This window comes from Patiria miniata, unplaced genomic scaffold, assembly GCF_015706575.1.
Source record: "Patiria miniata isolate m_02_andy unplaced genomic scaffold, ASM1570657v1 HiC_scaffold_3, whole genome shotgun sequence".
NCBI lineage: Eukaryota > Metazoa > Echinodermata > Asteroidea > Valvatida > Asterinidae > Patiria > Patiria miniata.
This window is the reverse complement of record NW_024037069.1, coordinates 36,441,134-36,457,305: the sequence shown is the minus strand read 5'-3', so window position 1 is coordinate 36,457,305 and position 16,172 is coordinate 36,441,134. Positions and strand designations below refer to the sequence as shown.

At 39.4% G+C, this 16,172-nt stretch overlaps 1 protein-coding gene across 1 annotated transcript; it reads left to right on the top strand.

Moving 5' to 3' along the window:
• Nucleotides 1–2,215: 2,215 nt before the first annotated feature.
• LOC119737940 (E3 ubiquitin-protein ligase TRIM23-like) lies at nt 2,216–15,693 on the top strand. Its single transcript, XM_038212618.1, has 10 exons — nt 2,216–2,376; nt 3,830–4,123; nt 4,520–4,798; nt 5,461–5,643; nt 6,124–6,339; nt 6,999–7,133; nt 8,001–8,130; nt 12,312–12,422; nt 13,055–13,179; nt 14,028–15,693. The coding sequence occupies exons 1-10, from the start codon at nt 2,314–2,316 to the stop codon at nt 14,205–14,207; spliced, it is 1,716 nt and encodes a 571-aa protein (XP_038068546.1). The 5' UTR covers nt 2,216–2,313; the 3' UTR covers nt 14,208–15,693.
• Nucleotides 15,694–16,172: the final 479 nt, after the last annotated feature.

The window sequence follows — 16,172 nt, the reverse complement described above, 5'->3', positions numbered from 1 at the left end:
ATTATATTTCCAACCCCCCAATTCCATCCATTTCTGAAAATTACAGCAAAAGCAAATGATGTATATTCCCTTTAAAGGGAAGATACAACATTTGCAACCATCACAAAACGAAATGATCAAATTATCACGGAATATCTTATTGGATTGTTATTGAATGACAATCTAAAGCATCCTGTAAATCGTGGCTCCTGGTGTGCTGACATTTTCAAGAAGAATGGTATTTTTCCAACGCTGGTCGGCCGCCCAGCGTTGGAGAAAACAGGCTTTTTTAAGAAACTGCTTGCAAAATCTTTGCTGCAAAAAACTGCAAAACTCTTTGCAATTGGTTACACAACTGTGAAGGGGTACAAGCCTGCTAGACTGATTCTCTGACCTTACAATTCCCCATAGTCTATAAATTCTCCGTTTCATCTTAAAGGGAATATACAACATTTGCAAACATCGAAAAATAAAACTACCAAGTTTTTACGAAATACCTTTGGATGTTGGTAAATGACAGTCTAAAGCATCCTGTAAAATTATGGCACCTGGTGTGAAGTCATTTTCAAGAAAATTGTATTTTTGTATAAATTTCCAACAATGGTCGGCCGACCACCGTTGGAAAAACCTAACTATTTTTCAACTACTGCTCCAAATTTACAATGTTTTCAGTCCAAATTTTGTTTGCTATTGGTTACATGTTCTTGAACGGGTGCTGGCCAGCTACAACTGGTTCCCTTATCTTACAATTTTCCGGCATCTATAATATATATATATATATTGATCTATAATACTAACCCCTCAAATAGTTATTGTGTGGTCAGTGAAACAGACTACAAGAACATAAATGGTTTTCTTGGTTTTACCAGCATCTACGAGCCCAAAACGTGAAATAAATCATTTTAACAATATTTGCTTTAACATACTAATCCTCCATATTAATTTATTTCTGAAAATTGGACCAAAAGCAAATGTTGTTCGCTTGTACCCCCCCCCCCCCCCAGATAATTTGTACAGCTTTACCCATACATCATTACGCTTTTCAACAAAAAATGCATATATGAATGAGCATGAAAGAGTGATGACTCGTCTTAACAGCCGTTTAAAACCTTACAGGGTCGTGGCCGTGATGACTTGCAGGTCACAGGTCACGCAAAATCTATCCAATCGGAGCGTGATCATCCCTTCCCCTGAGCCCTCCCCAGCGTCCTGTTTGCAGGGCGGGGCTATAGGTGCGAGCGAATTGAATTATAGGACATCGGGTGTAATGCGAGCGGGATTTACATTGAAGAAGAAAAACCTTTAAAAAAGACAAATACACGGAGAAACGAATTTAAAAATAAAAGGAATAAATGAATGAACGAATAAATGAATACAAAGGGAATTAAAGTCAATGACAATAGTAACGTTGAGAATGAATAATGTTTATAGTAATTGGGGGGACCAGACCGGGTAAGCAAAAAATCAATAACGACTCTGGCGGCGATTACTTAAAAAGTATTCAACTTTCCTGAAGTTGTTCAAATATGGAGGCCAGCTTCGGGTTTTTTTTTTTTTGCCTTGAACAAATTAGCATTTATTTGCAGTATTAAATAAATCATTTCCTATACCCGTTGCCCATAACTTTCAAGTTCTCAAGTTTTGACGTCATAATAATAATTCATTATTTAATAATGCTTCCATAATATTACAAGCACTGTTCACTAAAATAAAATGCATATATTCTTTAAAAAATAAAAAATAAAAATCATTAACAATTTAATCATTAAATTGTTTGACTGTATATTATTTTTTAATGTTTTAGACGGTCAGAGCATACTGACCGGAACGTCGAGTTTATACCTCTGGTTCTTTTTAGAACCATTCTCTTAGTTGAGAAATTATTCACACGGTGTTTCCGCAAACCTTTCATTTTATTTAGTTACACATAGGATTTGGCTCCGTGGATAACTGGCGATACTGGTTTTTACCTACCTGACGTGCGAGGCGCACTTCCCCATCGTGACTTTTGAGCAAATACAGTCGACTCTCGTTATAACAAGGTCGATGGCACTAGCCAAATTACCTCTTTATAACAGGAATGTTGTTATAAAAGGACAGCGAAACAAAGAAACACATAGAGAACCTGACATTTGGGAACTCCGAATTTGCTCTCTAAGCAGAACCTCTTTATAAAAGTGCTCTAGTATACAGTTCGCGTTTCACTTTTTAAGCAGACTGTCCTATCTTCCCCTTGCTATCTTTTTGCTGTTTGTCACTTCGACCCACAATCTCATTGCTTATTATGGGGCGAAATGGTATTATTATTATTCGTGATAGCGGTACAACAATAACATGGCGAGCTGCGATGGAACCGGCGCAAAAGTAGTGAAGAAAAGACGACCTGGGAACACGAATGTATGACTTGATTTATTGCAAATATTGGAAATTATGTTGCATCCTGATGCCACTTCAGCTGTTGTGTAACATAATTAATAACAAATTGAACATGTTTCTGTTCCAGATTCACATCTTTTATCGACTTTTTTGGAATGACTGATGACTGAGTGACACTGACATGACACTGTTGACAGACATGACACTGACAGACTGACCTTTTAAACTTAAAGGGACACATCGTCCTGAAACAGCCCAATGGGGGTCCTACTAACATGACTAAAATGCGTCAACAAGCATCAACTGGCGTCAACAAGGGTTAACGGTCGTCTACCCAGCATCAACAAATTTTGTACAAACTACAAGTTTTGGAACATCAAAAGACGTTTTTTTATGGTAGAAATACATGTAGGGGCTTAGTGACAAAGAACACATTCACAGTGATTCAGCATCTGAAATAAAGTTTGTTTTTTGAACGCGAAATGTACGACGAGTTTTCGATTAGTCACTAATCAACAAACTCGTACATTTCGCGTCAAGGGAGTTACGTTCACTTGGGAGTCGGGTCTTTTTTTGCATTTTTGTACATTGCACAGACAAGTTTGGCATCATGGGAACACTATAACCAAAGGAGTACAACAGTGCTATTAGTTCGTAGCTTTTTCTGGTGAGGGGTCATGGCAAATAAATTTAATGCCAATTTTTAGGTGGGGGGTAGATTTCTTTCATCTTTTTTCACTTTGACTCCCAATTGTTTACAAAGCATTTATTTATTCTGCATTATGAAAGAAATTTACCAGTACTAAAGATATATTGTATCAACAGACAAAGCAGGAACTACGGTACATTGTACAGATACAGTTCTTTTTATTAGCCTCATACTAGTCCGAACATTTGGGACTCTCTATACTGCGTATGAGATGGCCTCATACCTGTTTCAAAGGTGGAGTTAAAGGCTTTACAAGATCAACCATGTATTAGGGAGTTTCTGCAAACAATTTTTTAAATGAGCACTGCCATTTGTATGCATGTAGTAAACTACCATCATGACCATAGCATTACAAAATCAATTTTTGTGTACCACATAAATCTGCAGTCATGTGTTTTTCGCTGTAGGAATTTCAAACATCATATAGATTTGTAATGTGTTGCAATCTGATAAATGCAGCCATTGAAGAATGTGTTGTAACTTGTTATATGGCACTGCAATCTAAAAAAGAGGGGAGGGGGTTCTGTGGGTTAGCTCCAACATTAAGTAAGGTGATTGTAAACTGGTCCAAACCGTGATAAAGCAGGTGTCTAACGTTGGGCCTTGTTTAACTAAGCTACCTGTATTGCCACAATACATTGCTGTTTACTATGTGTACACCAAACTTGATATTGGATAATTTGCACCTTAAAACCGACTTCCTTGCTGGACATGCGTACAAACTGTGATACACTATTAATTCAAAGTTCAATTCTTGCCTGGTAGGTTTTGGAATGCAGCGTGTGTGAGGATGTCTTTAGTTTCCAAGGTGAGAAGGTGCCACGCCTTCTCCTGTGTGGCCACACCCTCTGCCATGAGTGTCTGACACGCCTGTCCCCACATGGTCGAACCCTGCTCTGTCCATTTGACAGACAGCCTACTGAGTTGGGGGACTCTGGAGTGTGGGGACTGAAGAAGAACTTTGCCCTTTTGGAGCTACTTGAGAGGCTTCAGCTGGCTAGGGAGGGTGTTAGCAGTGCTGGTGCATGGCCAGATAACAGGCAGTCCACAGGATTGAAGGTATCCCCAACGGAGCATTTAGGCCCCTAAGTTTTATGTTTTCATTTTTAGTAAAGACCTTGTCACCTATGAAGCCATGCCAACAGGCCATACAAATCCCAAAGCATCTTATGCATGTTATTTTCCTAGACAATAAATTTCAACACGTACACCTATGGACCACCATTATTTCAAGTGTTACACGTGCACTACATAATAAAAAGATTTACAGAGGTTTATATCACATGACTACTAAACCAATTTTCTAAACAGGTGTGACAGAATGCAAACAGAAGCAAACTCAGCAACAGTGCTGAAATGCATGGAGGCACCTAACTCTTCATATCACCGCAGTATGCCCAGTCAATCAAGTCATAGAAGTCAACTTGAACTAATTCATCCTATTGAATTCCACAGAGCTGTATCCCCTGCGATGAGAATGAGGACCACATCGCTTCAATCTACTGTACTGTGTGCAGCACCCACCTATGTGCTGAGTGTTCCCACGCCACACACTCCACTCGCACCCTGATCAAACACAAACGCATCCCACTATCAGAGAAACCACGAGAGCGACCCAGCTGTCCACACCACCAGCCCCACCTGGTAGAGTTTGTGTGTATGGAGACGGGGTGCCAGGCCAACCCCTTAATGTGTTTTGTGTGCAAGGAGTATGGTACCCACAGGGGCCATAAGGTAATCATGAATTTATGTTTCTCGTTTCCTTTGGTTCAGGGAAAATGCATGATTTGGCAACAAGTGCACAATCTACATATAGGACTATAGTTGACTAATGGGTTGATTTGTGGTAGATCCATTGATATTGGTTTATATATAAACTAAGTTCTAAGTTTTGTTTATATATAAACTAAGTTTACAAACATCCTAGCAACTACCTAGACATTCACGTGTGCAGAGCCATAGTTGAATGTCTTATATTTCTTCACATGCAAATTTTATACGACCGCGCGCCAGTCAATCGGAGTCATCTTCAGAACTGTGACGTCAATTTGATCAGAAAATAATGTGGACTAAGCTGTTGATTGGTCAATTTGGATGCAGAACAGGTTACCGATGAAGGGATAAAGAAGGTACCCGCTGAATGATCAGAATCTCGAGGTCGAGGATTGCATAATTAATCGTCGAATCTTCTCGCATATCATAGACCTTTGCTGTGCAGACTAGCAACTACTTGGCAAATTGTATGAATGCAAGGTCCCATTAATAAAATAAATGGATTCTGATTTCACCGTTTAAGCATGCAAGTGTCACATCCAAACAGCAGATCCTTCAGCCTTACTCTCATCTTTATGACTTGTTCATTTTGTGATATCATCTACCTGTGCCATTATGTGCAGCACACATTACTGCAACAAGAGGCAGAGGGGCGACGTAGCTCCATCATTGACGTAGCCCAGCGGGTACGTCCCTTCACAGAAGAGGTATCAGAGGTGGCTCGACGACTATCAGAGGTCATCCAGCAAATAGAAGGAGGCGTACAAGTGGTTGAAGATTTGGATGGCATTGCTGAACCAAGACATGTAAGAAGTTGTAAGCATAAGTTGACTGAAGACTTGATACTATTATGCGGACCAGCAACACCCTCAAAACCTCTGAAACTGATTGGTTGTAATATACTGACAAATTTACCTTCACTACTATGGACTGTATACACGATTACCACCGAACAGTGAACCATGAGCACCTTTACCTCTGTCTACCCATACTCACATGCATTCCTCTGGGAAGATGCCAGGGATTTGAACACAGTAAAAGGACCATTTAATTTCCGCCATATACTCTTGAAAAAGTGCACGGGGAGTGTATACATGCGTGCATAGGGCACAAAGTACCACCTCCTTGTGTGAGCAGTATCTCTGAAAATTCACAATGAAATTTAATATTGGATTTTGCATTTACTGACAAAATACTAATTTTATACTGATTTCCTTTTCTTCATCTTTGTAGCAAAAGAAAACACAAGCAAGAAAGTTTACAGGAACATAACCTAAATCTTTCAGATTCCTGGCACAGCCCAGATGTCGCGAGCCAAGGTTCACCATTATTTCCAGGAACTCCATGAAACCCTTCAGCATCAAGAGGAGGTGGCAATGAACGTAGTCGATGCCCATGTGAGGGAGAAGTTATACCTACTACGACAGCAGCAGGAGAATTTGGCTGTCATGCTTACCACAATCAACAGCATGTGTGTGGAGTGTGAGCGCTGTGTGCAGCAGGTAAATCTGTCTGTTGGTCTGTATGTCTGTGTGGTCACTCAAAATGAACATAGTCATCTCCCATGTTAGGGAGAAGTACACATACCAATCATAACAGGAGCTGACTACTATCAACAGCATGTGCTTGGAGTGTGAGTGCTTACTGCAGCAGATATGCATGTCTGTCGGTTTCCATGTCTGTGTGGTCTCTCATAATGAAAGCCATCGTTGCAAATGCGAGTGAGAATTAATACCATCCCTTAATTAATTATAAAGCAGCCAACATGTGTATGGAGTGTGAGCGTCGTGTGCAGCATTTTTGTATGTCTGTGTTGGTCTGATGTCTGTTTGGTCACTTATAATTTTATTTATTTTGCCAACCACACTTGCTCAAATCTGGTGATAATCATCACAGCAATTTTGCCCTGCTAATGAGCAATAGTTAAAAAAAACACTGAAAGTCTGGCAAATTTTACCGTTTGTGGTGTCCATTTCACTTTGTATTCAAAGGAAGTATGAACAGAACTTTACTTTTCACTTTAAAAAAAAAGTTGACAGTATGTTAAGAATTTAATAAAAAGGAAAATGGTTCTTTTGACAATTTTTGGGTTGGAAAATCGTAAGGTCTTCAAAGCAAGATTCCACTTACTAACCTCGCTTATTGTGTTATGTTACCCCAGGATGACGCCAGAGTGATTGGTGCCAAACAGCAGGTGACTGCCTTACAGGAGACACTACAGAGCCAACAGCTGCAGTTTACTGACATGCAGGAACACCTACAGCTAGACGCAAGCATCCCAGTCACGTTCACTAAGGTAAAGTGATTTGCAGACTGGCATCCCAGAAACACACCAAAGCAAAATGTATTTAGACCGAGTCAAGTCAATGAAAATAGAATTTGGTTTCAGACTTTATGACTTTATGTAAACTTTATGTACAAATTTCCATTGACTGGACTCGGGGGTCATTTCCAATGACTCCAATAGTCATTCTCTCGCATGTTGTTGCTCTTCAAACGTTGGAATTCATTCTAATCTTAGGAATGGTTTAGTTTTATGTGACTCTGGAATGCCAAGTCAGAAAATATTGTTTGTCCATCTCAAGAAATCTTGCGCAGTAGAAATTGTGAACCATAATTCTTGACATGTACCTGTATCCAATATACTATGGACTCAATGTAGGAGAGGAGATACTACTGTATGACAACTCACTGGAACCAAGGGTGGGACACGGTGCCTGTCCACTCTTTATATCAATTGCAAGGAATAAGACAAATACATATATTACTAACGAGCAGCTCTGTCAATTTGGATGTACATGTCAGACACTTACATGAGCTACTGTTGGAAAAGTGAATGTGATACATCACTGACATGTGACATCTAAAAAACATTGGGACCAAATAAAAGGTAACACCACAATTAACGCCTTTGCGCATGTACTACATGTGGTCAGACGTACATTGGATTTTACAGAACTGCCCAAACCTAACTGCCAATTTGAGGTCACTGTTGTGCTATTATTGTCTTTTGATGGAATTGTGTTTAGTGAAGAAATTTGGGGCAACAGTTTTATCAGTGAAGGGTAAAACCCAGTAATAAAAACAACAGGCTGTTATAGGCAGTTTCTCGTCATGTATTTTGCCAGTGTCTCACCTTGATTTGTGTGTCCTATCACCACAGGACAACCGAGTACACATTGGTCCCAAGATGGAAATGAGAGTAGTGGTCCTAGGACTTGACAATGCGGGAAAAACAACCATTCTCTTCAAACTCAAGCAGAATGAGTTTATCCAGACCATACCAACAATCGGTAAGTCCACCAATCTAACGATTTAAGTATGCAGCAAACACTGCTTTCCCAAACATTTACCCATGACTTACCTTAGCCGGTATTGGATTTCAATGTTAACAGTATGCTCACCATCAGAGTGCTGTGGTTTGTGGTGTTATCTTGACGGTATGTTATCAGTATGCTCTTGTGCAATGGGGATGTCCGAGATTGATTTAATGTGCCAGATAGACTAAACGGATATAAATATACTGTCAGTAAACATTAGCTGGCAAAATACCATTTCCTTTACTTATAAGTAGACCATTGCTTGGTTTAAAGGAGAAAAAGAACAACTCTGTTTTTTTTTCCATATACACAAATGTGTCATGTTTTAAAGTTGCATTCAAGGTTATGCGTACAGGCGCAGATCCAGAGGGGGGTTTTGGTGTCCACCCCCCCCCCCCCCCCCAGCTCTGTCCAAAAAAATTTTTTTGTGAAAACAAAATGTGGACCCCCCCCCCCCCCCCAGCTCCGACACCCCAAAATGTTGTGCTAGTATTAATGTCCGCCTTGCACAAAATACGTACAGAGCCAGGTTGTTTAGGGGGTATCTGTGATACAGTTTTAATAATCGTCGTATTTGAACAGCACCCCCATTGAAAGTATGGAAAGAGCCTTTCCCCCCCCCCCCCCCCTTCCCTTTTGGATTTTACGGAGGCCAAGTGTCCGAAGATAAAAAAGTGTCTAAATTTTAGATTTTGTTTGCCGATGGACCCCCCCCCCCCCCCCCCCCCCCCACCGCTGAAATAAAGGATAGTTAGTAAGTGTTCTGTATAGTGTAGTGATACAGAACTTATTAAAGTATTAAAACATTTAGGAAAGGAGGGCAGCATTGATTGTTCACGTTTGACCCATCGCACTATCCACAGTTGAGCCACCAACACAGTCGTTACATGTACCCAGAAAGTCCTCAAACAAGGGGGCTCAGCTCATCAGCCTCCGTTAAAATGCGGTAATTATGGATGATACACAACATGATAATTCTATAATCATTTAGTCACTGAGTCACAGTTTAGTTTTGTTCATTAATGTTTTACTTTTGTACATTGTACATTTTCAGAAAGTGGCTTCTTTTTTTAGTGAGTTGATGAAGTGTATCTTCTGTTTATTTCTGTTTTTGTGGTCACAGGTCTTTGGTTTGGGATTGGTACAGTCACCTGAAATTTGTAATCCCAGCCTTCTACTATTAACAACTTTACGGAAAATATTTGTGTTATTTTCATATAATTTGTTAAGTGAATGATGACAATTGCTAAGTTTTAATGATAGAAATAACAGAACATATATATTTTAAGTTTCAAGTCCCCACAAATTAAAAAGTAAAATAGAAAAATAAATAAGAAAACAACTTCACTGAAAGGGAGAAAGAGGAACACAAAAGAGAATAATTCAGCATTGAAGGAAAGCCAAGCTGTCTTGAGTGCTTGTGACTCTAATGTAAAGGCTCATTGTAATTAAATTGCAATTACAAGCCTTTTCAATTTGCTGAAGTGTGAAATACTCTTGTGAACAACAATACACCGTGCAAATTTTGGCGGGTGACCGCACTTCTTTGTTTTGCTTGTGCACTTTCCCTTGGGATGCCGGAAGGCAATTTTTGTTGTTGATGGGGGGGGGGGGGGGGGGGGAGAGAGAAATGCACAGGGGCCTGGTGTCTGAGACTGAGAATAGAGCTTGTCTATGCTGGCCCGACCCATGCCAAATTAGATGTCATCCCAGGCACGTGTTATCACAACACTTTAGCTCACTTGACGCTCTAAAGTGCATCGTTAACCAGCATCCCTCGCACAGGGGAAAAAAAAAAAAGAATGATTGCATATGATTAACTTGTTATTATATGCACTTGATCATCAATTTGAGTAAAATGATGGGGGCCCTAATGAAATTAAGTTACAATTTCACGAAAGGAGACGTCCAATTTGATTAGCAGCGTCGGATCACTTGCTCGCACAACAAGCGGTAGTTTCCTTTGAGTGTGGCTGGGGGGGGGGGGTGTAATTAAATGAGGGAACTGTCATTGCATGGGCGATTGAATGGAAGAGAGAGTGCACATTAATGAAGGGTGCTGGTGTTAATGGTGGACACTGTGTGATCATTGTAAACACAATGCAAAAAAAAAACGCTGTACAAAGTGCTAAGGTGAACAAAAAATTTTACTTGGAAACAGTTTGAGCCTGTCCAGTTATGTCTTCTATGTTTCTCCCTCATGGCTTTAAGCGGTCCTACACATCGTCTTGCTACAACCCCCCCCCCCCCCTTGTAATAGTGAGTCAAATCATTAAGAGATAATAATGGCAACCAATGCAAACAGTTGTTAATGAGTTCAGACAATGAGTACCAGCAGGACTGGCATGGTGCCTATTGTTGATAGGTTGTAAGGGGATTCTTTGTTCAGTGCGGCCAGGAATATGTGGGGGGGGGGAAGAGGCAGAATGGTAAATTGTACATTCACCTTAGTGTTGGAGGTCCACATGTACTTTGGTTTACTTTGTTATTTGACTAAGAGCAGTGATACGCATTTCTATTTATTGTAACTTCATCAACGTGTGCACTTTGCTGTACAAATAATAGTGTTACTCTGCTGAAATGATTTGTAAATAACTAAGTTACTTGTTTCCTTAATATCAGGGGAAAAAAGTTGCTCTGGTGTGTTTGTTTCATACATTTTATTGTAGATTTGAAAAGTGATTTAAAATCACTTTAACCTAAACTTCCTTGTTTTGGGGGGATGGGGTTTGTTGGGGTGTTTGTTTGTTTGTTTTGTTTGGGTTTTTTATTTTGTATTCTGAATTTGTCAAAATTTAACGCTGTATTGAATACAAACTTGTACATTTCAAAACTGCACATTTCTGAATCCATGACATGCTGCACACTTTGTTAAAGAAACTTTCATATTTTTAACTCATGCTTGCTTTGTTTTACAAAATGTACAAGAATATATCTGTATGACGCATAGATGGGACATGGTCCCCCTCAGAGGCCTGTGTCCCCCTTCCCTTGGACCCTGTCCCTCTCCCCTCCCTCCCCCATCAGTACCGGTACTTGGATAAGAAAAAAGTGTTAAATATTTCTTCAAAATATGACCAAATCCACTGAGTACCCCCTCCAGAAATGAAGATTTCCCCATCCAGTGTTCCTAGGTATGCCACAGCAAGTGCATTGTGTTATATCCATTAGTTTCTCTATTCTGACCTTTTGTTATCACACCACAAACACATTTAATGTCATAATGAGCTAAAATAATGCCTAATTACACATTATGTTTGTATTTAAGCATAATTCCTATAAGTACATACTGTCCATGTTTTTTTTATCAAGCACTATCGTCAGAGGCTGTGTAATACCAATATCCCCATAAATACAATGTGCACATATTTTGCAAATAACAGTAGTGCACTTTGGGTAAAACTCTCTTGGTGTTACTGTTCCCCCCCCCCCCCATTTTTTTTGGGGGGACCATTTTATCATGCCTTTTGATCTTCCTCTTAGACTCAATCTGTCATGGTTCAACCATGTCATTTTTGCTTCATCTGTAGACTGCTAAAGCCCCTAGGAATGTTTCATAAAAAAAGGCCAAACAAATTATTGCAAAAGAGGGAAAAAGCAGAGTCTCAGTCAGGTTTCCCTGCGGCCTGTGATTGCCATGCATGTCAAATCAAATTACTGAAAGGAGAAAAAAAATTATATTACAATTGAAATAACTTTGCATTTTCCCTTTGCCGCTGGGAGATCAAAGGAAAAAGAAGGAAAAAATCAAGAACCTAAAGGGAAGAAAAGAGTTTTTTTATTATCTCTACTCGAGACTGATCAAGTTTGCTACTGAGAGTATTGTGTCAAATCAAATCCCAGAGGAAGTTGACTTTCTGGAAAGATTCTGCTCGTGTTTTCGGAAAGAATTTGGATTGGCCTCTAACTGAGTTACAGGGTGAAGTGTATGTATACTGATTCATAATTGTTGTTGTATACATATCTTTTTTATATATTTTTGTCATTGCTAACAAGGTTTTCTGTCCATCATTTTTGTCACAAATAGGCAGAAAGATAATGATAGCTGTGTAGAAGCATCTGGCTTTCTTGTGTCATATTGGGCTTGAACAAAATTTGTCAGTTAATTTTTGCAATGATACCTTACTGATGATAGCTTTTTATCTAAATGACAGGTTTCAATGTGGAAACCGTAGAGTACAAGAATGTAAAGTTCACTATTTGGGATGTAGGAGGGGACACGAAGCTCAGACCATTGTGGAAACATTACTACTTCAATACCCAAGGTACAGTATTTGAATTCCTTTTTATTGAGCCTCAAAAAAGAAAAATTATGGACTACAACCCAAACCAAAAGAAGAAACAGTGTTGTCATCACAAGCCCTTGTACATTTTTTTAAGTCTATGTGTATTGTCAATATAGAAATCATGTTCTGTTTACAAATTGGTATTTGAGAGGAAAAGCAAAGAAATTAACAGTGACAATACAGATAAACAATGCATGACATTGTTTTATGTAGGGTAATGTTGAGCTGCAAGTAGTGTGATCATTGCATCTTGCTTTTTACATCTAGTCTTCTTGATATATATATTCTTTTTTATAAAAAAAAAAAAAAGGGAGACTCAAAAACGTTTTTCTTTGGTTGTGTTTATGGGTGGTGTCTAAGCACAGGCCTTATAGAAAAAGAAGAATAAAGCTGGACACAAAAATATCTCAATTCCACTATGGTGGTGTCTGTTAAACTGCTTTGGATATGTCCCAATTATATTCCAGAACTGGAATGCTATACCAGAGGTTTCAGGTTGGGTGATTCAAAGTGAACCTTGTTTGATAAGTCCGGTTCAATTGAGGTTGGAGATATTACATAACATTTGTTTTTAATTTAATTGGGTATACATGTATGTCTCTTCATTTCAGCTCTCTTGTTTGTGATTGACTCTACTGATGCAGACAGGCTGGATGAGGTCTATGATGAATTGGCGGTGCTCATGTCAGAAAAACAGCTGAAAGACTCATTACTACTCATCTTCGCAAATAAACAAGTGAGATAGTTTTAGGATTGGGTCCTCTCCTTAAACCCTTTCCGGCAGAGATTGAATCAGTTACAAGTCACTTCACAATTATTGGTTTGTTGTTTTATTGCAGTTTCATATCATCAAACGTAATTTACAAGAATACAGGATAAAAGGGTGGCATAGGTGGCTAGTGCGTAAAGTGCTCCCCTCTCCTGTGGCCTGGGTTTGATTCCCGGCTCAGACCATGTGAGCAGAGTTGTTCGTTGATTCTCTCCTATGTGCCACAAGGTTTTTTCCCAGGCTCTCCAGTTTTCCCCCCTCTGGTCGTATGTCGGCAGCCTAAGGTGCCTTGACATGCCTTCTGCTTGACTATGATCCAGCAGCATCCTTCGCATTTGAGCTTCTCAGCTGAGAGTAAGGATAATTAGGGCCCCCCCCCCCAAAAAAAAAATAGGATCCCGGTAAAAAGCAAAGGCTTGTACAAGACCTGGGACCCTGTAATTACAAGTTAACATAGAAATACACTGAACTAGAGTAGTAAACTTAATGAAAGTATGGTATATTATATCAACGGATGAGCAATGATGAGGATAATTTTATTTTGGGCTTTTGAGTTGACTTGAGACTGAGAGTAGTGAGTAGTGTTTGCCTCCCGCAGTTCACGATGTGGGTCCAATTTCATTAAGCTGCCTAGCTGAAAATATTACTCAGCACATTGCCTTGTCAAGCAACTGTCAGCTAGGTGCCACTCATGGGTAGCTTGAGTATTGTACATCACATGACATTTTTGGCCGTTAAGCTGATGTTACTAAGCAAATTGTTTTTTTTTATCAAACATTGGTCTTGATTGGATGATTATCTGCAAATCATTACAGGATAGCCCACAAGCCCTCAGTGTTGACACCCTTGCAGAACGACTCGGACTACACAAGCTTTGCTGTGGCCGCAACTGGTGCATTCAACCCAGCGATGCACAGACCGGAGCCGGACTACTGGAAGGGCTGGACTGGTTGTCACGGCAACTGATTGCTGCAGGGGTGGTTGATCTTGCCTGAATTTCTTTTTTTGCTCAGTAAGATTTTATGTCTCTATGCATGATGCTGTGTGAGCATCAATGTCTTTTTTTATGATTTTGTTTCTTCACAGAGGTCTGTTAAAATCAAACATTAAGGTGAGTAATAACTTAGCTTCCCCTTTAATGCCAACCTATCTCAAACTCAAATCAGCTCTTTACAAAAACTTGTACCACTGCAAAGGATACAGGGTACGGTATCCTCCTGCATTCTAGAGTGTGGTGCAGCATAGCCAAATATCTCTCTTTCTCTGACACCTATGTCATCTCTTCAAAAAAACTTTTCAATGATTTCTTTTTTTATTTTAGATATTTTATTATGCTTTTTAATTGCTGAAAGTAACTATTTATTGATTGTTTTCACAGCAGATTTTTCTTTTCTGTATATTTTGTTGATCTGCATTAAATTATAGTAGTGTCCAATAACGTCGGTGTTAGACTATCAGCTGTATGTGCGTTGTAAAGGTTGCATTACAAATAAAACTTCATTATGTAAATATAAAAGTACATAGAGAACACACTACATTGTAGCACTATAATTGACAGATTTGCAGACGCAGGTAAGTTTGGCTGAGCGCTCAATTCTCTGGTCATATTGAGCAGAAAGAAATGTATTTGCTCAATTCTCTGCTCATATTATATTGAGCAATGTGCTCAGCAAGGTTTAATAAATAAAGCCTGTTACATTAACCTTGAATCAACCCGTTCTCTTGATATGGATCTGGCTATGTACAGTTTTTCAAATGCGTAATATGTTGTTATGCATTTGGCAAAGTATTCTAAAACATCGTACATGTGCAAACGCCATTCGACAACGAAGTACAGTCATGCAGTATGAAATGAATTATGTATTATATCGTGTGGTTAATATGTATTACGTGTAATCATTGCATACATGTTTATGTAATATACATGCAAAGTATTCATATTTGTGAATAGGTATTTGAAGTATATCATAATTATATTCTCCGGAAAACAACGAAGCTTCTCTAAGTAATTAAATTGCAATGGCACAGCAGCGTCGAACTACTTGATTTAACAACAACAACGACATGTTCAATTTCTTATACGACGAAGGTTAAGACAAAAATAGATTTGTTTCTGCTTAAAAGGATGTAAATGATGTAGCGCCTTGAGCACCAATAATGGTGGATAAGTGCGTTTTATAAATACCCATTACTGCTATTATTATCAAATGCCGTAAAATATAATCTGCTCTGTTAGGAGTACAAAGTTGTCATCGTTTTAATATATTGTTTTTACAAGTTTGAGCCAATCTAAATATCGGACATCAAATGTGTTCCTTGTCATCAGCCCCGTGACTTTTTTGTGCACTTTTGTGGCGAGCTACTATTTTGTGTAAATGTAATGCACGCCGATGTTCCTTTTAATATATTTGAGTAGTGATGTACCAACGCAAACAAGCTGTTAAAATAACCGATAAACGTTGATTCCATGTTTCAGCGACAGTGGTTTAGGTATATGGAGGCTACATGTGTCATAGCTTCTAATTGGTAGCAGTACCGACATTTGTCGGTGAAATAGAGAAAACATAAGAAACTTCTGGATAATGTAAATCCGGCAAGATCACCCCAGACGCTAACCTGCCTGGCACTCCAGTACCGCGGCACGGCTTCCTTTGGAATTCCCGGCCATCCCGTCCGCGCCTCATAAATTCACGGCCTTCTTTGAAAGTTAAACTGTTGCCGACGAAAGCAAGAAACTTGGAAGACATCTGCGTTCGCTGAGCTCTAAATTGTCACGGCTCATGAGGTGTGAAACTGTCTCCGGATCTGTTGGGCGGGTTGAAGCAGCCCCTGGGAGCAATCCAAATCGAGGCGACTGCCAGGTGCTTCGTAAGGTTAGCTCATAAAACATCGCTAAATGCATCGCTTGTCCATCGCCCAAGGGGTGAACTATCCCACGGACGAATATTGACAATCGGCAT

Bases quoted from the DNA above. Each gene is read 5' to 3' on its own strand.
- LOC119737940 (XM_038212618.1), top strand. From the start codon at position 2,314: ATGGCGAGCTGCGATGGAACCGGCGCAAAAGTAGTGAAGAAAAGACGA. The intron at 6,340-6,998 runs GTAAATCTGTCT...ATGTTACCCCAG, and splicing joins GTGAGCGCTGTGTGCAGCAG to GATGACGCCAGAGTGATTGG. The intron at 8,131-12,311 runs GTAAGTCCACCA...TCTAAATGACAG, and splicing joins CCAGACCATACCAACAATCG to GTTTCAATGTGGAAACCGTA.